Below are 24044 nucleotides of genomic sequence, written 5' to 3'. Positions count from 1 at the left end.
CAATTTAGTACAGTCTGTCTGGCTTTTCATTAAATGAATGCAGGGGAACTCCTCTCCATTGTCTTATTCTCACTTACTTGGGTCAGTTTATGTTTTTTTGGATGTGAATCCCTTGGCTGTTGTGCTTCCTGCAGGGAGCGTGAATACATTCCTGGGAAAGTTTGTCCTCCAGCAAGGCATACCATTATGTGAATATGTGTGGGAGCCCCACTACAGAAAACAAGCTGAATGTGATGCGCATCATTATTCTCAAACATCCATAGCAAATAGCAGGTGTGTGCTCTTGTTGAGTGTTTATTAAGTGTGTACATAAGGACCTCTTAAAGACAGCTTGGACATTGCTGAAAACTGATGTTAACTCCAACCTTCAGCCTAGTGTAACCCAGGAAAACACATGTGTTGTCCTACATGCAGTCACCATTTAGTACAGGATAATAAGGCACTTGTCAAGAGTCTTCTGTGTAAGAGTGTTGCCAAAATTCTTCAGCATATGTTTCTTATTGTCTACAAGCATAAACATACATCTACTCATCACTAGGAACACAGCGTGTAGCAGACTACATGAGCTTTTTATGGTTTTCACTGATGTTTTCTGAATCTTGCCCTTTATGATCGTCCCATGATGACTCAAGCAGCCTACATGATGTCTGCTGAGAGAATTTAAAGATGCGAGTCTCATGTAGCTGCAGCGTTAGGTGGCCTCTGTTTGAATCCAAAGAGTCTTGCCACAAAGCTTTCACAATGCAACCAACATGTGCTGCGGTACAGGATGTGAATCCCTGCTCTGCAGGCACGCTGGCCCGCTGCTGCTGGAGAGAAGCATTGTCTCATTGGTGAAAGCTGGAGGAAACTAACACCTGACATCATGCAGGGTGGCAGGAGGTGCATTTCTAGGAATGGAATCTAGGTGGAGAGGTGAAAGTGTCCTTGGTGTCAGCGGTCCACATAATGCCAATGTTGTTGTAGCAGAGCCTGCTAGCATGAAAGCATCTGATGCAGTCATGCCACCTGTGGTGAGAGGGGCCTGGATTTTTTCTTGTAGTGCACTGAACACGTGGAAGAAGGATATGGTAGGGCTGTGTCAGAGCGGGACCATTTGCTTACGCACATCAGCCTTGCTTTATGCAGTTATGCAAATTTTATTGCAAACATGCTATAAAGCTGCAGTAAAAAAATGGGTAAAGAATATCTGCATTGTGGAGCAGGACTCGAAAACAAAACAAAACATTGAGATTAACAATATGGGTTGGGGAGTCTACCATTCCAGGAGTTGGAGCCGCACATTTTCAGGAAGCATGTCATTGTTTGCCATCGAGATGAAAGAAAACACACAACAAGCAAATCTCCAACAACAAGTGTATTGTGGAGTGGGAAATGAGGGCAAAGATAGTAACTGGAGATATGGCTGAAAGGGAAATATTTCTCAAAGAATCCACATTCAAATGTGGATATAGGGGCCTCAGAAGAATGCACACAAGGATGCACACATTCCAGGCACACAGAGATGCATTCCATTGCATTACACTGCTCTCTCTACACCTCAGATAAGGTGAGAGAATAGGGGTGAAAGCTACAGCACATGTACTGGTATGTGATGGAATCTTGTGAGTGACCATGCTCCTCTATAAACACTGTTCTCACAGATTCCCTCCTCAGTCGAACACAAACATATAAGATAATACCACATGCACACAACGTATCTAAGTAAAAGGGAGGAAATGAGCATTGTAGCAACAAGCTAAGGCTCTTGCCACTGGAGAACAAAATAAGGTTGTGCACTCCCAGCTGGGTGCAAGAGGTTGACACAGGCCTTTGGCATCTTTTATTGGAAAAGTAATGTGCTCCATACCTGTTTGACTGGAATCCTGAGCCGTGAGGTGGGAATCCTGATGGAATTCCTCCTCAGTGACGTATCTCTTAGCCAACACCGGTCCTGTCAGTTCATCCAGGTGAACGGCTTCCCCGCCCTGCCTGCTTTGGTGTCATGGCAGATGTGTGTGGACAGTGCTGAAGTAAGCATGGCAACAGGACATGTGTTCTTCTTGAGTGAAGCCCCTCTGGCTGCACTGATGCCCCTGGTGCTGTATTGCAGGTATATAGCATACATACAGGTGTATACCATGGTTGCCTCGTGGGAGGGGCACCAGATGCAGTTCATTATATGCACATAGGCGAGAATACCACAGGCCTTACCCAAACAGCATATCTCTCCATCCATATGGGTTATTAAAGGACAAGGATGTCCTGTGACATATTTCAAATAGGTTTCAATGTATTTATCCTTCATTTAGAAGTATCATCTTTGGCTAGGAATTTTATTTATGGAAAAATGTGTTGGAAGTGAACTCCTGGGTAGTGGTGTAGTTAAGATGACCCAACACTTGTCAAGTCCATCTTTTCAGGTTGATATTTTGGCTTAACATTTGGCTTTATTGGACAGATAGTCTTGTTTATGCATTGCTGGTAATCTTGTTACACATAGAAATGAAAATCTGCTGTAAATGTGTATAAATTGGCTTTTGCCATTTTCACCTTCTTTTAGAGGTTGATGCAGCAGTCCAAGAGATAAGCTGTGGAGACTGTAGGAGAGAAAACAGAGGAAACAGTGTGTTGCAGACTGAAGGTCTTTTTTTCGGCAGGACTTAATGATATTTCCAGCGGTGCCTAGTCCAGAACCTGACTGCATCCTTACCAAGTGGAGGTGACTTGGCGATGCCGAGCGATGTTTCCCATCCTTGTGGGAAAAGAAAATTCTTTGTTGTTATGCATTGTCTATACTGCCATGTGAAGCGGCACATGGAACACGTGTTGATTTGAGTAATGTCTTTGGTGTCGTGTCAGCTCACTTATTACTGTCAGCGACCTTTGGCAAACACATCAAGAAAAGAAGGAAGAACAACAAGAAAACAAAAAAGATTCTCTTTTATCTGGGCATGCATTCCTCCCAGCTGGAGATGTTTGTGTTTATGTTGGGAAGGGGCTGAAGGTGGTGGTGTCATGCCCATACTTTCTGCCCCCCCCCATGTTCTTTGGCTTGGGGAGCTGTGCTTGGACAGAGGGGGCATTGTTCGCCGTGGGACTCTGTGCAGCGGGGCCGGATAGAGCCGTGCCGCAGGGCCACTGTGCATACAGCTGCTGCCCCCCCCAACTCACATCAGCCCAGGCAAACCCAGAGTGGTAACAGAGAAAAGCCTGTCCGCCATGACCATGTGACTGGTTCTGCCGTAGGTGCCGAGATCTCCCACAGCGAGACATCACCAGGGCACCAGGAGGCCCTGGGACAGGACCGGGGCCCGTGTAGGCTTGTGTGGCTTGTTTCAGCAAAGTATGAACTGACATTACTGTGTTACTGTTATAACTGACAGCATTATTCACAGCTCACTCACAGCACGACAGTACACAAGTCAGTTCTTAATAATGACAGCATCAGTAATAGAAATAATTGGTCTAATATTACAATTACTGCTCAGTTGTTCTATTATGAATCACAAATTAACACACCGCATTTATAAAAACAGAGAAGATAAATACAGAGCAGCTCTGCAGAATACTGCTACATGTGAGCCGTCCCTCCAGCTGGCCTCATCAGTGCTTGAGATGGAGGTTGCAGATTGTTGGTGGAGGGTGTGACCGATTTCCTGCCCCTCCTCATTTACACATCCATGTCCGGGAACGAGGGTGGGGGGAGGCATGGGGCAGTTGGGGGGGAGGTGGGTGTAAAGGTTGGGGGGGGGGGGGGGCGAGGGGGGATTCTGTTGGGCTATCATTGTTATGCAAGCAGATGCCATGACAGATCCTAATCATCAGCGAGATGTTGCGTCTCTCCACAGCATACATTTTACGGTGCCTTTTCATGGGAAAATATCAACCTCATTCATGCTGGCCATGTTAAGTTGACAATAACAATAAACCCCCGAGCGACCAAATGAACGTGTTGGACCAAGCGTCAGTACAAACTATGTTATTCACTGTTTACCCTCAATTGTTTGCTTAGTGGAGGTTCACTTGGTTTAACTGAATGTTAAACATTTTGCTTAAAGGGTGCTGGGAAGGGGCCTTCTAAATATAGCCCAGACTGTGGAAATATCTGGGATGGAATCAGTTAAAATTTCACTCTGAGTGTCCCTGGGACGATGTCTGAACAGAGCAGCCAGCTGTTGCCCAGAAGGAACAAATGCTGTAGCTCACCCATGATGGTCACACCTTCACAACCACTTAGACCTGTTTGAGTTCAGTGCCATTTCAGATGAAACAAAATTCCCTTTGATTTGTGATTTTTGGCAGTGTTCTTTTGCAAAGCTGAGGATGATCAAGAGCATGTGATTGGTGGGGAAAAAAACACTGTGGGTTGTGGGGGTGCAGAATGATTTGTTATGATTTGATTTGAACTTTAAAAAACAGTCATGGGAAGATGGCTGAACGGTTTTCTTTGTGGTGAATACTGACTGCTCAGATACCCACAGAGAAATTCTCTTGTGGATTCTGCACAGCTATGACCAGGCATTCTTCTTTGCATGTTTATGCAGCATGTAATGATGATCCAGATACAATGACTGTGAATGTTTTTTTTAATCAAGTAAATTTCAAATTTACAACAGCATATGTAAATTCACTACTAATAATGATAAATTTAATATATTTTGCAAATTTACATACATTGTGCGGCTTGGTTCAGAGGTCACAAATACACTTCGTGAAGATATCTTGAAATTTGTGATTTTTATGAAGAAAAATAGCGAAATAGGCTATGGAATTGGCACCTTTGTGGTCCATAAAATAAGCCTGGGTTCTGCATGGACTGTAGCACAGAAGAAAATTATTTTATTTGCAAGGACAACCTTATTATTTGATGGATTCATAAAATATAATAATTACACTGGCTATCTTCTGGGTAAATTTTGACATGTTTATAGGCTCATTGCTGCTAAAAGTGCAGGCCTCCAGCACAACTTGAGATGAAATGGATCAACCAAAATAGAAAGTTTGACTATAGCATACAGTATACACAAAATGCAATCCAAAGAGAATATGTAACATGGAATGGTAGCTTCCTGCTAAAATTAAGGTCATGTGAATACTTAGGACAAAGAAGTTCATTTGTCAACCTGGAAACAACTCCTTTATATGGATACTCCTTATGTACACAGCTTCCATACATCACTCCAGAGCCTGTAGTAATACTAGCTGTGACGCAGTGCAAACACAGTCTAGTAGTCAAGCAGCTCATTCCTTTATATGGTAGTCTTGGTTTATCTTTCCTTGGTCTGCTGTAAACATGTAGGCACATCAGCATGCTGTTCCAAAATAATTATTGTGGCATTTCTCAAATTCCTCTGATACTGTGATACTTCAGATGAAGCAAGCAGACAACGCCTTTGACGTACGTGTAGTTTCTGCTACTCTCCTGGTGTAGCTTAGTTTATTTATCTCATCAGAGCTTGCATTAATTCAGTTCTAAGTTATAAGGAGTAAGTTATAAGGAGTAAATTGACTAGTTTTGTGAAGATTAAGCATTTGCAATGGCATTTTGCAGGATGTACAAATCGCCTTCATTACATTACAGTGTAACATCTAAGCAGATGCTCTTATCCAGAGTGACTTCCATAGGCCATAGTTTTTACATGTTATCCACTTATATAGCTGGGTATTTACTGAGGCAGTTTGGGTTAATGGTTTTGCCTGAAAGCACAACAGAAGTGGCCCACATGAGAATCGCATCACCACCAACCATTGGGCTCTGAGCCCTGCTCCTAGCCACTCTATTAAATGCTTTGTAACCAAAAACTTTTCCTTGGATTAGTATCTGAGAAAGAAAATCAGTCTGAACATCTGAACTTTTCTACTTGAATATGCATTTATTTCCTTTTGTAACAATTCACTCACTTGCTTCTGCTTGGGGGCTGTTCTGCATCTCTCTCAGAACATCTGGCAACAGGGATTAGCGGTGATGTCAGAGGGGTCAGAGACGGCTGCTAACAGGAAGGAAATATCAGGGATGCTGGGCAATCGGCCAGCTCTTCCGATTGACATTTTCCTGTTATGAAGCCTTCTTTGGGGTTCATTTAGACTCCTCTACCAGGAGACACAGACTGTGGCTAAAAATGCCAACAGGTTAGTGTACGTCAGCACCAGATGCATTGTGGACTGTGGCCTAGGACACACTCTTTAATCTCACAGGATTACGTGGGATCAAACTCTCAGTTATCTGGAGTTTCAATTCATTTACTTTATTCTGTTGGACATCATCTCAATCACGAAACAGCGACTATGGCAATCTCCAAGCAGAATGCGAAGCTTTCCTCATGGAAGATTTGGAGTGCTTAGCCCGTGCCAATGGCATGACATTTTCACAATATATTATATCGCACAATATGTTGCTGTGTCATAGCACAACCTTCCATGTATGCAGTTTCAGAGGGATCATAAAACCATCTACAAATAAGAGGATTTGTTAAGCCATTTGCAGATCCATTGATCTCATTCTTCAAGGTAGAGTTCCTGGATCAACGCCCAGGTAGATAAGCAGACAACCTTTAGACTTAACACACAATTCACTTGGCTAATGCTGTTTGTGTATGCTGTTTGTATGGCATGTTGCCATTGACCCACCTTAGCTGTTGGTCAGCTATACCTGATGTGAGCTGGAGGTGTTACCACAGCAAACTGGCCGTCAACAGTAATGTGGCCAAACCCACATGCGGTAGTAGGTTGGCCCAATTCCTGGGTGAGCCAAGTGGAAATAGACATGTTGATCCTACTGTATGATGTCATTATGACATCAGTAGCTGCCAGCCAGAGCTCATTTTAGCTAGTAAATGCAATAAATATTATTTAACTATTCATTTATCTGACCACATGCACAAACATCACAGGCAATAACATAGGTAATCCCCTGGGATAAGCACAATGTAAAGGCAGTTATTAGCATCTGGAGTGAGTGGTCAGTTCAGACCTGGAATGAGTGTTTGCACTTCGAAAATGTCAAACCATCTGAGGAACACACATGCAAGGATGGGATGAAACTTTTCTTGTGATTTGCCTCAGAGTAGCATGTAACATCACAACAGATCAAGATAATTACATTGACAATAATAATAAGAAGGAGAAGAAGAAGATTGCAGTGTGGTATGTTTTAAACAGAATAAGAATAAAATGCTAAGAGCAGGAAATGGATCATGTTTCTAGAGGAAAGTTTCTGGAGGCTCTTTTTGGTGTCAGTGCAACAGTGCAAGTCTGTGAAGTTGCTTCTGGTGTCCAAATCTCTGTGACAGAGAGCAGTGATAAGAGGATAATAGAGAGCACAGTCTCAGGCTGGTTATGGAGTGCATGCTATTATAATTGGCTTTTACCATCAGAATTCAAATGGGCCTCTTTGCACAGTCTGAGGCATACTGATTCTTGCCCTTTCCTGGACAGATAGATTTGCAAACTTTGTTGAAAATTAATTTGGGTTAGTAAAAATCATGGGAGGTGGTGAGTTTGTGTGGAAAAATAGGCAAATGCTAGAACATAGTCTAGAACGCTAGTTTATTGTTAACATTTAAAATACTTTTAAAGCATTTGACAATTATTTAATGTTTGTAAGTGCACACTTACAGTTCCAGATGTTCTCACTGGCTGCACAGGTTGGTAACATAAGTTAGCAGCATTGTGCTGGCCCACATGCATAAAAGGGTGTGCACAAGTGTGATTTGGCTACAATTCCTGTTTTTCTGTATTGTGACTGTCACATTTCACACAAATACACAAGCCGGCTGTGATTTTTGGGGGCAAGCTTTAATGCTGGATACTTTAGCTGAATACAAAAACTACCTAATATATTTTGAGGGCATGAAATGAAACACATTTAACTGATATGAATCCAAACAAATTTCCCAAGCCTTTGTCATCCCGAAGTGATAAGGGGTGTTTTATGTGAATGGGCATTTATAGAAGCTCTACAGGAAATGGTGGAGTCTTTGTCCCTACTGTTAGTTTTGGTTCCCATGGTGTTGCATCTCTGACAGCCTGTGAGAATGTTGTGTTTTTGCTCTGCACTGATAACCGTGGATGACTCGGCCTGAGTATGCATGTTGTGTCTGCTCAGCCCGATGTTAAGTCTGTGGATCCCTTAAAGGCACCATTAAAGCGGGACGCCGCAGCAACCTGATATCCCAGACAGACATACCTGAAGGAGTTAACCACCGTGAAACTGCCAGACAAATGGAGCCCATGGCTTCTCCTCTTACCTGTGCGCAAATGCTCAGTGGTGACGGCAGTATTCACCTTGAGAGGCTGGACGCGCAACATGGTAATCCGACTCCCTCCCACACTTTCCCAGCCACACGAACATGTGGATTAAAGTCTCCTAGTAGCTCAGGTGGAGCAAACGGAGGCAGCGGAGAGAGAGAAGGGGGAGGTTAAAGGGTGGCCTTTCTCTTCCAGCATTTAGAAAGCTCTTGTGAACGCAGCAGCACTTTCTGTCCTGCAGGACCAGTGGTCATGTGACCTCAGCCATCTTCATCGCAGCTACCCCCCACCCACCCACACCCTACTGCTTTGCATTCCAGCCCTCTGCTGGAGCTAATGATGTACCAGTGCAGTCCTCCACCACCAAGCACCCCCACCAAGCCTCAGATCTCTTAGATCTCCCTTGTACTTTGGCTTTTGGTCCTCCCCTCATGAAAACAAACTCTCACACAGAACACATCGTTCTAAGGGATGGTGCTGGTCTCCACAATCCAGAGTTAAATTTAACTTGGGCACGCAGTCTGAACCCTCATAAAACCTCATGCTCTCTTATTAAAACGTTTCACTTTCATGGTCAGCGTGTTTTTTTGTTTTTTTCTTTTTTTTTCCGGAAGAGATCCTGGGGAGTATTTATAGAGGAGGTTTGACTAAACTGTGGAGTTTTTCACTCTGTTCTGTTTATGCAACCTTCCATCTCTGGGCACTGCCTCTCCCCCCAGCCTAGTACCCACAGGAAAAGAGAGATGTGGGGGGTGGTGGATCAGTGAATAGCTGGAATGGTAGCTGTGAAGAAAGAGACTGAGGGAAGGGGATTACAAGATACACAAAGAGTCATGTCTCCCCCTCTGACCTCACCATGTCTTTAAAAAAGTTTGGTTGGTAAAGTGACAGAAAGTATTGCTCTCGCTGCTCCCTGTGTGTGAGGGTAACTAAGACCCTAAACTGGTGGGGGGTGGATGGACTACCATGGAGGTAAACATTGTGTTTCCCTACTTCAGCGCAGTCGGTATGTATACGAATAATTGACATCAGGCTGTACATGATGCCCATGCCTACGGCTCTCCCTCCTCCTCACTTTCTCCCTCCCGCCGTTTGTCAGCTGCTGGTAGGAGTCATCCCCTTCAAAAGCACCCAGAGAAGGCTCTGTAAGCCTGAAAATGTCTTTCCCAAAAAAGTCTTTTTGCATGGACACATTTTTGAAAATGACTGTTCTCTCCCCCCCTTTCTCCCTCTCCAGCAAATGAAAAGACCAGTCTCACCACAAGAATTTCCACACAACCCCCTGTAATCTGAAACACATTACTGGCCTTACATAAACAGGGCCCATGTTTTTGAGACAAGCCTTTTTCCTAAAATAAGTGCACCGCCACACAGACGTCTCATTTGAGGACTGCGGGCCTTGGTGAGCAGGGCACCAGCTTTCCCTATACAGGATGCCTCCTTTACCCTAGTTCCCTTTCGTCCTGCTCTGTGTAGTCTTTGACGTTGGCTCCTTTATAGACTTTTTGCACCCCTATGGTTTCTGCATAGTTTATTATCTTAACTATATTCACATAAGGGATGTAACCAGTCTGTCAGTTAATTGGTTGTCACTCTGTAGAGTGCCTGTTGACAATAAAATCTTAACCATCGACAAACTTTTTTCCCAAACTGTTCAAAATGAAAGAGCACCATTAAACGTTACTGAGTAATATTGAGTAATACTGAGTAATATTCTTCGAAGGGTGGGGCCTTCTCTTTCTCATTCCAAGCTTTTGTATAACAGATTGCTAGTTTTTCCAGAATTACTGCATGTTTACATGCAACTGCATATAATAAATTTAGGCGTTGCTCTTAAATTACATAGTTTTTTGTAATAATGTTCTGCTTATTCATGTAATTAGATTAATGTATTGTTGTAGTAAATTGATCAACATAATTTAACATCGGTCTGAACCAGTCAATAAGTCCACAGGAGAAGAAAACGCAGCGCAACTGTTCACAGTACAGAAGGGCGTTGCAGTGTGGTACTATTTATGTAAAAGGGCAGAATTCTTTTCTGGCAAGTTAATGTTTATTACCTTGCAAAGTTATAGTTTAATCAAGTTTGCTATCAAGAAATATCATAATCTTTTTCACCGAGCATCTGATTCTCCAGCATCCAAATCATGTTCAGCAAGTGGGGTACAAATGCAAATAGTGTACACTCACTGCCAGGAGCTAGCTACGTTGGCAACCAGCAAATTTGACTGGCTAGCTAGCTGACTGTCATGTCAATGGTGCATTACGAAAATTCGCTGATGAGGCAAAACGCACTTTATGGTAATTATGAAGACTTTGCTAGGTTTTTAAATAGTCCTATTTATTATATTGAGCAAACACCTTATTTCCTTAAATAAATGCAGTAGTGTTACTATTGTTACTAAATGAACACTTTATTTTGTTAAATGAATGAAGTTTCTTATTCATCAGTCTTTTGAAACATGTTCCTCTGATGGAGCTTACAGATGTGTGAAGAGTGCAAAGAAGCCCAATATATAGGCAAGGAGTTTGGCTGCCCTTTGCTGTTATACAAGTCTCCAGGTCTTTCAGAGATGTGAAAGACCTGGAGATAATGATAGTCCCATAGTGATTCAATACTGTTCAGATCTGGTGATGGTGTTTGACTTCATCCTGGTGTTCATGAAACCACTCTTGAATTCATTTGCCAGTATGCATGGGGGCATTATCGTTTTGGAATAAGGAAGCATATTGGGGAAACCATACGGTGCACCTTCTTGCTTGAAATGGCTTTGTATTCCTTGTCATAATTCTACCAAGCAAAGTATTAATCTAACCCAATGACTCCCACAAGATGGCTGCCCATACCATAAGAGACCCGCAATCAGTTGGGAACAGGCAATGTGGGTTGGTGGCTTCCTTTGGCTTTCTCCAAACATAAACCTGTCCAGATGTAGGGAAAAAGTATGAGATGATACATCATACCATATTGCTTTCTTACACTGCTTAGAAGCCCATGTTTTCAGGTTATAACATCAGGTTATGCATTTGTGTACTTTGGCTGTGGTAGTGATTTCTAAATGGCAGCCTTACCCTTTTCTCAAGTTTTTCACAGTAACATCTTTAGTGTATACACATCCTGTATATGTATGTGTATCAAGCAGACTACATTTATTTACATTTTTAATATCTCCTGACGTGTTGGTTTAAGTGATGGTATGTCACAAATGACTAGACTACTTGAAAACTCTGTTCATCAGACTGTTCTTTCAAAATGGCTGCTTGATAATGATGTAGAAACAGGGCATAATTACCTGAAGTATTAGAATCACAGCAGTTTTACCACCCATTCCATGCTTGGTGCCAACCCTCCCTCATGAGCACCCAAGGTAAATAATGGTGGTCAAGGTTCTGTTTCTCCACGGCACAACAGTTCTGGCTTGTTTTATATATCAGTATCATATCAGTGTTTATCATCGCTCACAGTCAGGCTCTGGTATATCTACAGACATCTGCATCCATGAGCCACTGAGTTTTTGAAAGGTCAGTGACTGTAGTCCTACACCCTCCTTTGCAGTCAAGACTGCCAAGAGCTCACTTCCTTGTTTTCTGCTATTGTTTAGCCTGGAATGTCGTCACCGTCCAGCTCCCCTTTGTCTGTCCACCTGTTAGATCCTTGCCCAGCAGCACTGCGGTAGGAGAGTCTTCAGTGCCAGGGCTGAGCTCACTGGCCCAGTGTGTGACTCACATACTATTGATAGTTTTTTTTCCCCCTGGTCTTTGACCCTGGTTCAGTTTCAGTTGTTTTCTCTCAGTAGCTGAAGTTACAATTAGAGCTTGGATAGCTGATCCTGGAGTGGTTTGTGGATATGGAAAACACCCATAGCTGATGCATACTGCTCGGATGCCACCATCTCCCCACCCTGTATCTTAAGATTTATTTTTCACCCTAATAAAAGTCACAGCGGTTTCCTCAAATAGCGCCCTGAGTAATGTCTGACTGTTTTTGGATAACCTTTTTTCCCCTGTCACGTCTGTTATTTCAGTCCAACCTCACATGTAAAGCGGGCCAGAATGTTAAGGCATGAACTGGCTTACCAGTGGGCCAAAAGCCAAGCAGAAAGACCAGAGCCCCCGTGGGCCCTCTCACTGAATCCTGGAACAATGTCTTGCAAAGCATCTTTTCACCCAGCCCCATTTCCCTGTCAGACGCATAATCACTGTAAAGGGAGGGAGTGATCCCAGAGCAGCTCTGACAATGGGAGCCTGGGCTGAAACAATAACCCGCAGCTATCAGATTCTCCCGTCAGGCTGTTTACACCTGGCTCCTTCTTCCAGCATTTCCAGAGAAACACTGACACAGTGCAGCCCATGCATGTTAGAGCACACGGACGCCATGGGCTGCTTTGTTCATTTTAGTCTTTTTTTACTCGCCCTGCATGCAGCATTCTTACGTGAACAGTTAGTGTCACAGAAGTGTCCTAAGAGCATCACTCTCTAGCCTGCTAGAAGTTTCAGAGGGTGTGGTCAAGCTGGGAGGTTGGGGTTTGGGAATCTGTCGGTAAAGCCTTGTGGGTGAGCTCTCCTCGCCCCGCTCATCCATTGTATATCACACACCTAAAGATCGTATGGGACTGTGTCGGCAGCCTCTGAGCTGGAAGTCAGGCAGAGGACAGTAAGGGGAGGTGGGGGGGAGTGCTCTAGTTCAGCGAATTTAAGCCAGTTCTATTTTTAGTAGCATTGGAATTGACATGCTCTCAGGGAATCATTTGTCCAAAAGAAGCTGGAGCATTAAGTTTTAAGCATTAATACCCTATCATCTATGGACTGTGAGCTTGCTGTTTCAGAATAAAGGCTTACACAAAGCTGGTGGAAAATCTCCTAATGCAACTCCCAGATGTGCACTGGTGAGGTGGGACAGGCATTGACACACTGTGGCTGTTGCAGGCGCATATTTTTCAGTAAATATTTGCAAATTTAAATGAAGGGAAGGTGTGCGGTTTAATATTCTAAACAGATAGCAAACCGATGGTCCTCAGAGGGAAGACTGAAATGTTGAAACACTCAAATGGACAGGGTTTTATCATTGTGGGCCTTGAATGGGCACCTGGACTGGCATTCAGTCAAAATATCTAGGAAGTCAGTGTCACGGGCTGAATGCCATGCCGTTTGTGAAAGACGCCATTGATTCCATTTCACCACACTGAAGACATTTTTTTGAACTTGCGTATTTCCGGTGTCGGCGGAACGTCAGAGGGATTGGCGAGTTTAAAAGTAAAAATGTTTAGTTGTACGTGGATGGTTGTAAATAGGTGGTAGTTATGCTAAAAAAAAAAAAAAGTAAATATGAACTTTAAAAGTTGAAATGCAAATTAATGCAACCTTCGTGTAGAGACACCGGGGAGACCTACTGGCGAATCAAACACAGTTTAAAAAAAGACACCTTAAAACTCAAAAGGGAATGTGTGTAATAAGCATTTTGTTTATTGTTAAATGTTTCACTGGTGGGAGAAATAATCATTGTTTCTTTATGATAATTGTAATTAGTAAATATGGATGGGAGAAAAAAAGTACTTACGCACCGGTTGGCCATGGTTCTGTTGTAAAGGGGGGCGTGGGTGATACCATGCACTTAAAAAGAGGGGGTTTTGCCCAGGGTGAACCAAATGTTAAACAGAGGGGGGAATATATGTAAATATGCAGCATTTTGCTGTTGTTTAAGTGTATAACAGTACTCCTTATTGTATAATGGAAATAATAGTTACACTTGATTAGCAGTTTGTCTTTCTTTTTGTGAAGGGATAAGAAATTGTAAATTATGGGATGCAAATAATGTGTCTGAATGTTTGCTGTATCCCAGGGGGAGAGGCTTCAGGTTTATAAGGCCTGGGTAGAGCACCCTCGGGTGTCCTTTTCGGAAGGTGAAGCGCTGAGAGAGTACGCTAACTCTCCCAGTGCTTCACTGGGAGTGCTATAGTTTATTACCTTCGAACTTATAGATTCTGTTCTAGCTTCATAAACACCCACTATTAATCTTTTGTTGAACATATCATGCATGTACGTACGTAAATGGATCAGGAGAAGATGAGGAGAAATCCTGTTTTCAGCCGGTTCTGAGCAAGGTCATTGTCACTGTAAAGGCAGTCCATAATGACACAGATGACAGATGAAAGTCAGTTAAAATCCAGATCTCTTGCAGATTCATTTTTAATGTAAATGGAAGATGTACTTAAACAAGGCTGGACATTAATCCAGATCTCTTGCTCTGAATTTTTTTTAATGTGGACATTTAAATGGTAGCAGTACCCAGTTTTTATTTCTCTTTGGGCCACTCTCTGAAAGGGTGAAATCATAGCATTCAGTCAATTAACCAATCAAACTAATTTGGTTTTGCCTGGTGTCCTCCAAAATGTCCCTGCGTGTATGGTCTTTCTGGGATGGACTGTTAGCTGATTTTTGCATTGTGCGTCGCCCTGCTGCCTGTACATCCTTTTTATTTGGGAGAAGTCCTTCAGTCACACCCCATCAAAACAAGCCATGCTCATAACCTCAAGTGGCACGCCTAAACAAGGCTGCAGCTTGGAGCTGTCCTCAGCAATGATGCAGTCCTACTGGGCTGTGAGCGGTCCCTTTTCATAGGGTTGGGCCTCTGGCATAGCACTCTGTCGAGCTTGCAGTAGATGAGAGCCCTTGGGCACAGAGGAAGTAAACTAATGACCCGGCCAGTTGGGTTGCAAGCCGGTAGAGGGCAGCTGGAAGACATGGGCTGACTGCTCACTGAGAGCCTGGCTGCGGTTAAGGGTGGAGATCAGACAGTAACCTTTTTCCCTCCAAATCCCTGGAGCGTACAGACATTCCTGAGAGAGAGAGAGAAAGGGAGGGGGGCATGGAGAGGGGAAGATAGGAGAGTATGAACAAAGAGAAAGAAAAACGGAGAAAGGGACTAGTGAGAAAAGGAGAGGGAAAGAATAGTGAAGCAGTGAGAGTGCGGTGGAAGAGGAAGGTGAGGAAATTATTAGGGAAAGGGACTGAGGAAAGAAGGAGAAGAAAAGGGGGGGGCATCCAGCTCTGGGCGACACTGGCTGTGCGATACAGACATTAAGTGGGACCAGCTGTGAGGGGAAGTGTGTCTGGCAGAGCAGGAAGTACACTCAGAAACCTGGCAACACCCTTGATCTCCTTCCAGCTGGACCCCACCCAGGGGCTGCTGGGAAACAGGGGCTGGACACCATGGAATGCTAATATTATAACACCCCCCCCCCCTTCTCCCAGACCCAGAGAGCTTAAAGCCACAACTTCTATAGCCCCTCCTGAAGATTTAGAAATTTTCAGAAAAGGAGGACGTGCCCCAGCATCTGGGGGATTTGTCATTCTGTTTCTGGTTTCCATCCTATGCACTTGAAAACAGCTGAAAAGCAGGTGGCTATTTGTAACTCAGTGTTTTCAAAGACATGCGCACACTAATTGGTTTCCCATGCATACCAGAACACTGGTCCTGTTCTGGAAAGATGCTGTTTGATATTGAGAAGAGATGTTGATATAGGAAATGACTCTATGTTATTTGTAATGTTACAATTTAAAAAGAATAATGGCTACTCCGCTATTCACCATGTTATGATTAGCTCTGAAAACAGTGAGCCTTGCATCGTGCAAGGCACCTTTGAAAATGATGAACGCAGATTCGGCATTGATGTAACAGAGGTTGTAATGCTAAAGGCCTGCAAGGAATCCAAGGGGATCATATAGTGACCCACTAACCCACCTCTGCACCAGAACGCTGTAGGTGTGCCAGGAATAGAATTGCGCAATTGACATTTAAACCAAAATAGAATGTAAACTGCATATATATAGATTTTTTTTTTTAATGAAATGATTGTTACTTGTGAAATACAGTATGCATTTGATCATTTGGGTGGTTACTTTTATGGTTACTGCAGATATTTCTTGAAAAAGGCCTGTCTCTACAGTGTCAAGGAAAGTGGGTTTATCACTTTGATAAGGAGGGCTATCTTTACAACGTGTTGGGTCCAACTTTATAACTAACTGCAAAACCTATGCATGTGGACATTTTCTGTGTCTAGTGCTGCTGACACTGCATTACATATACATACTGTTCATCGAATTATACATGCATTTTTCTAGGAATGTTAAATGTGCTCTCTTTAGAAGCCCTTTCAAATACCTTAGATTTCCTTTTCGTTTGCATGAGGTGCTGTTCCTTCAGATTGCTTCATACCTTGTTATTCCCTCTCACTCCTGATAAGTCACTATCATATCACAGATATGAGGATCTGAACAGAGGTCATGTCAGTGGCTGTATATCCATAGTGTCCTGCTTGGTGGTGTTATGAGAACTCCTGCATAGACGAGAATTTTCAACAGCTGAGATCACAAAGGGAAACCCTAAGTTGATTGTTCTTACTGTTTAATTGTTTTTAGCGAACCCCCCACACCCCACCCCCAAGCCCCCCTTTTCCGGGCTGTGTCTCCTGGTGCACAGACCCCCAATTGACAGCTAAACAATGGAGCGAGTGCGCAACAGCGTCCTGCCTGCGATCCAGCACAAAGGGCCCTTTTCACACCTGCCCGGGCACAGCACTGCCACCAGGCTGGTCACATGCCATGCCCATGTCATTGGACCTCTATGGGCGTCTTCGTCTTCTCCTTGGCTCGCCAAGCGTGTAGTGGCACGAGAGCGCACACACATCACTGAGCCCCTCTAGAGCGGCGCCCACCCGCCGTGAGTGGGAACAGAGCCACCGCTGGGCCCATGTGCTCTGTGAATTAGCACCTCATCAGAGATCCTGGTAATTAAAACTGATGAGTCACCCCTAGTGCTGAGCACTGCACAGAGCTGCTTATGTTAGCGTTATTAATGACGTTCAGTATCCCACTGAACGTGAAAGGAAAGTAATGTCCATAGGGGGAGTGAATTGCTGACATTCGACATGTTGATTAAGGGTCCAAAATTGCTGTGTCAGGCTATATTCAAATCCCCTGTGATACTACTTTAAATACATTGAGACTTGCATGGGCACTGGTTAGCTGGTTCCCCCATTTAACATATTGTAAATGAGAATGAAGCACCTACTGTAAAATCTGTCTCAGGTGGTGAGCTGGGGCTGAGCTTGCAACTGCGTGAGAGACACAGTTCCAGGAAGCACCTCACACACTACCTAGGCTCTGCTCACAGGGACTGACTGATGGAGGAAGACGGTATTGTTTAGATGTCTGACTCAGCCACAGGTGTTTGCTTGGTGCTGTGGAAACCCTGACAACCATGTTGTGTTGTGGGTGTCAGACTTAAGGTGACTGCAGCTCCCCTGAACCCATCCAGCTTAAATCCTACTGATTTCAGTATATGGGCCATCTGTTAAACTGTAACAAGTTACATAAGGTAGTTTTAGGAAAGATTAAAGTTTTTAGTTGCACTTGCCTAACATTTCTAAATTTGTTGTGGGAGGGGGTTTTACTCTTGAAAGGTCCAACTAAATGTTTGTGGTTTCATTGTTTTTCTTTTTTTAATTTACATTTGTTTCGAGCTTGGATGCAGGTTAAATGATAATTGTAAGGGAATGTGACTGATTTGTACTTAATCAAGGTAGACAGGCCTTCATAGTGATTTTCACTCTACAGCACTGATTCTCAATCCTGCTCCTGGGGCCCCCCTGCTCCGCACGTATTCCATCTTTTCCTGCTCTACCTGACTGAACTCACCAGTGGCACTTTTGATTAGCTGGTCACACCTGATTTAATCAAGAGCTCACACTAATTTCAATCAGGTGTGTTTGGAGCTAGGATAGATAGAAGATATGCAGGACAGGGGGGCTCCAGGAGTAGGATTGAGAAACACGGGTCCAACTGACCTTGAAACTAAACTATTCTTTCTCATGTTGTACAATTCATTGTTGATTAGACAGCATTACTCAAATCCTGTGATCCACTTCATCCCTCACTCCCCATAACAGTCCATCTCGGATCATTAAGCATCCGGTGGTGTCTGCTGCCAGGGGCACTGATCTCACTGGCAAGCACCAACCTCTGAGCAGCACCAACTGTAATGGTTTGCCATTTATTTGGCCCTGCCTCTTTAAGAGTTCTTATAACGTTGCTGTGCCTTTGTTAAAAGAGTGATGCAGAACTGTGTGGAATGTTGGGAAGTTGTACTTCTTTCCTTTTGGGATGTTGCTTGTTCTTTTAATCCCTACAGTGCACCAAGAACCGTGGCAGAACCAAGTGGGCCCTTACTTGTAATTGTACCAATTTCTTTATTAAACATTGACGTGCACAGCCACTCCATGGAGGTATATTTTATATATTTCGTATATTTTATTGTCTTAACGCCCACTTACAAGTTAGTGGAGTCACATGTTCTTCCAAACCTACTCACCTCTCTGCTATTACTGGGGTGTTAGCAAGGGCTCACTGGCTAACAAGGACTGTCACACAACCTGGGCTCTAAGAGTTACTGCTTAGCACAAGAACCTGTCAGGGTCATTCACCAAACTGTGGTGCTGCAGACAATGAAACTCCGGAGCCAACCCCTGGCTGCCTCATTAGAAATATTCAAGAATTGAAAACCTGCTGCATCTCTCTTCATTAACATTGCAGTTTAGTACATACAGGTGATTCTCTCCTTGCAATTATACATTCAACCTTTCCTTTCGGGCACATCGCTTTTTGAGAGTTACAAGAACTTAAGAGAATCAATAAATCAGTAACACCGTCACATTGGGGGATTGTTTTACAGGTTTGCCAAGTGTTTTCACCTGACTTTGCTAACACCTTACTCTAAGCATATACAGTAAAACTGTAAGCTGAGTAGGCTCTCATACAGTTGGTGCAGAAATTAGACAGACCACCCTATTAATGTCCTGAACAGACATCTTCAGCACTTGGCCTGAACCATTGTAAGGATCAAAAGAACACAAGGCCGCTTCCCAAGACGCGGACGCGCAGGGGTGCAAGGTGGAGGGGAGAATAATGAGTGCTTTATTTTAGGGAGAGGCGGGTGCTCTCAGGAGAGGAAGGAAGTGAGGCAGTGGTCCAGCAAATGGTCCCAGGGAGCACTGTACAGCTGCCATCTGCTGGACTTTGTGCACTATGGCCAGAGGTGGTGAAACGGAGGTGGTGAGGGATAGGTGGGGGGGTCGGCTGACGACATAGATGCTGTGTCTTGCTCCTGGTGCTCCACCCACCCTCCAGGCTTGAGGTGGCCCCCATCCCAGAGCACAGGAAGTCTTCCTTAGAACACCCCGTGCCTGGACCAGAGCAGGACTTGACAGATTGTTTTTGCATTGAGGAGGCTTGAATGTCTGTGTTGGAGTTTTGAAGTCTGAGAAGAGGATGCTCTAGGCTCCTGTTCTCCCTTTCAGAACCCATTTTAGAGGCATGTAGGATTTATTTTACAGACAGGTTACAGACAGCTGATTCAATCACACAAAGCAGACAGACTTAATAGGATTGAACGTTTAATGCACACAATTCTAGATATGAATCTCAGCTTCAGTCTTCAGTTTGTTGGTAAATAGGAAGGGACTGTCGGGTTTTGATGAAGGTGTAAGCAAATCATCTAATCAGCTGAGTCTGACCTCATTTCAAGACATGTCCAGATCTACTTACAGCCAGGCTGGAGGGTATTTAAAAGGCAGACAGGACTGCAATCTGGAGGATTATTTGAATAAACCTCAGTGGTTATGCTTAATCGGCCTTACTAAGCACACAAAATGAATGGCCTTTCAAAGACTGGTGTAATGATGTACAGTGTGTCAAACTGGTCACTTTGCTGTATAACTTTTCTCATCCAACCAGCCTTGGTGCCTTTTTTCCAACATTTTCAACTGAAATCTGATTTCAGAGTTTGTATAACAAATGATGGGAGGAGGGAAGATCTGTATCCCTGTCATCACAAGTTAACCAATGGTCAGAAACCTTGCATGACTGCACTGTAGGTCTCAACTTGACCAATTGTCCTCCACCTGTGACCATAGGTTTGAGAAGGGCCGGATCTACACATACATTGGGGAGGTGGTGGTATCGGTGAACCCATACCGTGCCATGAACATCTACGGCCGTGACACCATTGAACAGTACAAGGGCCGAGAGCTGTATGAGCGGCCGCCACACCTCTTCGCCATCGCTGATGCTGCCTACAAGGCCATGAAGAGGAGGAACAAGGACACCTGCATCGTTATCTCAGGTTGGGGAAACTTTTCAGTATGATGTTGAGAGGGACTGTAGCCAATATCGATCCACAGTCAAAGCATTGCTTTTAGACCCATGGTCTGGCAGGGCTGTAGTTATGGAGACACACAGATAATTTTTTCACTTTTCTGGAAAACCAGGATGACAAAGTTTAATCAAAATGTATGGATAGCATATGTATGGATAATTTCATTAAACTTTAATAAATGTTTAGTTTAATTTAATTTTTACATAAAATATGGCAACTGCTTTGAGTAACAAGAGATTCCATTACACATGGAGCAGATTGTTGTGGGAAATTCACTGAAGTCTATTCAAAGTTCATACCAGCAAGGTCAACTTTGTTTTTTCAAAGAAAACATTGACCTTGATCCAAAGTGGGCACAGTACTAACTACAAGTACTGCACCATCTAGTGGTGGAAGTATGAATACAAAATTCCTGGTGTAAATGCAGTTGTTTTACTGCTTTATGAGAACAAACACATAGTACAGTTCTGTATTTCTGCTGTCTGTCATTGTTTCTATTACTAAAATATTGTTAGGTTTAATGTTTCGGTTTGATGGATTTTTGCAGCCCGCTTGATGCTGTATTTCCGAGGATGTCATGAAGAGCTTAATTGAAAGTCACTGTCACAGGAAACTGGGATTGTGAATAATGACATCCAAAAACAATCCATCCATTATCATTATAGTACTAATATATTCCCGCTAATCTGACAAGAAGTCTCAGTTGATTTAAAGTCATCTGAACATATTTATAGGGTTAATTGCCCATATACATCCCGATTGTTGTGAAGGTAGTTTATAAGAGAACCTCTTAAAGGTTAAAGAGAGCTTGTGTGTGTGTGTGTCTAAACATTGTAAGAAATTTCATTTGTGGTGTGACATCATTCACCATGTGAGCGCATTGGCATTGCAGGGGAGAGTGGAGCGGGGAAGACAGAGGCCAGCAAATACATCATGCAGTACATTGCCGCCATCACCAACCCCAACCAGCGAGCAGAGGTGGAGAGGTGAGAGACGCATGGTCTATCTTGGAATTCTCCCTCTCCACAGGTCAACCTCGCTCACTATAGCAGGAGTTAATTCCATGAAATGAAAATTGCCCTATAATCTTCTATTCATGAATTGAATTCTGTCATTCATTGTGGCCTACAGTGACAGGACATGGATCTTTTTAGTATTGCACCCCCTATGAGTGGAACATGTCAGTACTGGCTACTGGAGTATTAGTAACTTAGTAAAACTGCACTGTATTGAATTTATTGACTGACATGTATGTGCGTGTATAGAAAACACAAGAGTGAAAGCAATGTGAAAGCGGCAATCCTCTAAAGAGTATGATATTTATGGAAATAAAAGCAGGCTAACTGGCATGTGGGGTCAGAGGTCATGTGCTGGGAATTGTGGGTGTAATAATTGTAGTTACACCAATTGGGTTCTTCATCCTGCACCCACATCCTGTTCCAGGGTTAAAGTACTGTCTTTGCTGGCAAACTGTCTCACACTACAGCCCTTGTGTAACAGTGCAATAAATCACCATTTTACTGCTTTGTAGGCCCTATCTTGTAAGGTACACACAGCCCGGTCAACTAAAAAAATCACAGTGACACAGTTATGGAGTTTGAACACTGGCCATCAGGGCTGTCTATTACCCTTCAGACTGGGAAAACAAGCAGTCAAAGCTCCTTGTCAAAAATGGAGCTCTGCTTCACAGCTTGTTTGTAACCATGGGTCTCAATACTGTCAAACATATGCATTGACATTTCTAGGATACCAACATGATTGTTTGTGAAATGTGTGTGTGTGAATTGTAAGAGATTTCCACTGCTTCCACACAGCCTCTCTGCTGCTGGCTGTTTTTCCAAACAGCACAGATTTTTTATGTTTCTGCACTGCCCCTGTGAACAGAGAGAGAACTGTTGAGTTGAGGCTGGACACATGCAAGGTTTTCCCACGCAGCTAGAACATTGCAGTTAGGAGGAGGGTGAGGTGTACAGTATGTACGCCGCGTAGCGAGGCAGAACGTGGTGTTTGCGCAGGTCATGACAAGCGCGGCATGGCAGATGGCTGACGAGGCTTCAGTCTGCTCGCTCTAGAAATAGGTGGGTGTGGGAAACAGTTACTGCAGAGGATGGAACATTGCAGTGCAGTAAGCCCGTGTGTGTGTGTGCGTGTTTGTGTGTGAGTGTGAGTGTGTGTGTGTGTGTGTGTGTGTGTGTGTGTGTGTGTGTGTGTGTGTGTGTGTGTGTGTGTGTGTGTTTGTGTTTGTGTTTGTGTTTGTGTGTGAGTGTGAGTGTGAGTGTGAGTGTGAGTGTGAGTGTGAGTGTGAGTGTGAGTGTGAGTGTGTGTGTGTGTGTGTGTGTGTGTGTGTGTGAGAGAGAGAGAGAGAGAAAATGCATACGTGTCACACTGAATCTGTTCTCAGGGTGAAGAATATGCTGCTGAAATCCAACTGTGTCCTGGAGGCCTTCGGCAATGCAAAGACCAACCGCAATGACAACTCCAGCCGCTTCGGAAAGTACATGGATATTAATTTCGACTTCAAAGGGGACCCCATCGGGGGGCACATCAATAACTACCTGCTGGAAAAGGTGGGGACGGCAGGGAGACGGAGTGCCACTGCTGTTTACTGATTCAGCTTAGCATTACATACACCTATATTGTAGGCTAGCTCTCAGTCAGGTGACCCCAATTAAAAAGGAATTCTGCTTATTTGATATCGGGTAAACCTACTATAAAGGTGATTTGTTTGGCTTAACCCTGTATTTAAACTAAGGTCAGCCTATGTGCATATTTGCATAGGTCTGTGTGTCTTTTTGTCCTTCTGCCCTGTGTAATACCTAGTCCCTCTCTCAGTCCAGAGTCATCTTCCAGCAAGAAGGCGAAAGAAGCTTTCACTCCTTCTACCAGGTCAGTGCTGCCGCCCTGCTGGTCAGAACATCAAGCAGAAGCAATATTTATTAAGCATCGTGAGCATATTTATTTATTTTATGAGATGAGTGCAGACAGAAGCTGTGATAGAAGCATAGAAGAGGTCATGACGTCATGAGTTATTTATTTAGAAATGAAATATGCATTTTGTACACGTTATTAGTATGTTTTTGTTCATTTCAAGTCAAACGTTCCCATGCTGAACTCATTTTTACCCAGATTCTTTCACTACCCTGGTTCCACATTGCTGCTAGTCTGATAAAGTTTGTTGCACTCTAGTGTGAAATGATCTTTCCCCCTGTCACAGCAATGTATAATCTTAGCTAGCACTTTGAAGTCAGAGCTGCTCTTGACCTCTCTGTTCTCTCAGCTGGTGAAGGGGGGCCCGGAGTCTCTCCTACGATCATTGCACATCCAGAAGGACCCCACTGTCTACAGCTACATCCGAGTCGGAGGACAGGTCAAGGTGCGTCTGACTGCCTCCTATTCTGACTTTCTAGATAACACAGATTTCAGAACCTTACTTCCTCTTATTGTTGTTATCCGAGGACATTTTACCCCCTGGCTTATCAAAGACAACCTCAAATATCTGCTGTGAAAGAATGTTTTGCAGCAAGGCTGTACTGCTACCAGAGCACTGCAGTCACAAACAAGATGGTTGCTTATTTAAAATCTTGCCTGCATGATTGTTACGTTT

At 43.6% G+C, this 24044-nt stretch overlaps 1 protein-coding gene across 1 annotated transcript in view; it reads left to right on the top strand.

Annotated features, from left to right (window-relative positions):
• Positions 1-24044, top strand: part of myo1d (myosin 1D) — a 70277-nt gene that overhangs the window by 1352 nt on the left and 44881 nt on the right. Inside the window, exons 2-6 of the mRNA XM_036529854.1 lie at positions 20199-20407; positions 21333-21426; positions 22842-23007; positions 23273-23326; positions 23718-23813. Coding sequence (XP_036385747.1) covers positions 20199-20407; positions 21333-21426; positions 22842-23007; positions 23273-23326; positions 23718-23813 — 619 coding nt within the window. The remainder of the gene's footprint in view (positions 1-20198; positions 20408-21332; positions 21427-22841; positions 23008-23272; positions 23327-23717; positions 23814-24044) is intronic.

The sequence above is a fragment of the Megalops cyprinoides genome, chromosome 1 (genome assembly GCF_013368585.1).
Source record: "Megalops cyprinoides isolate fMegCyp1 chromosome 1, fMegCyp1.pri, whole genome shotgun sequence".
Classification (NCBI taxonomy): domain Eukaryota; kingdom Metazoa; phylum Chordata; class Actinopteri; order Elopiformes; family Megalopidae; genus Megalops; species Megalops cyprinoides.
Note: the sequence above shows the minus strand (reverse complement) of the source record. Positions and strands in the feature narration are given on the sequence as shown.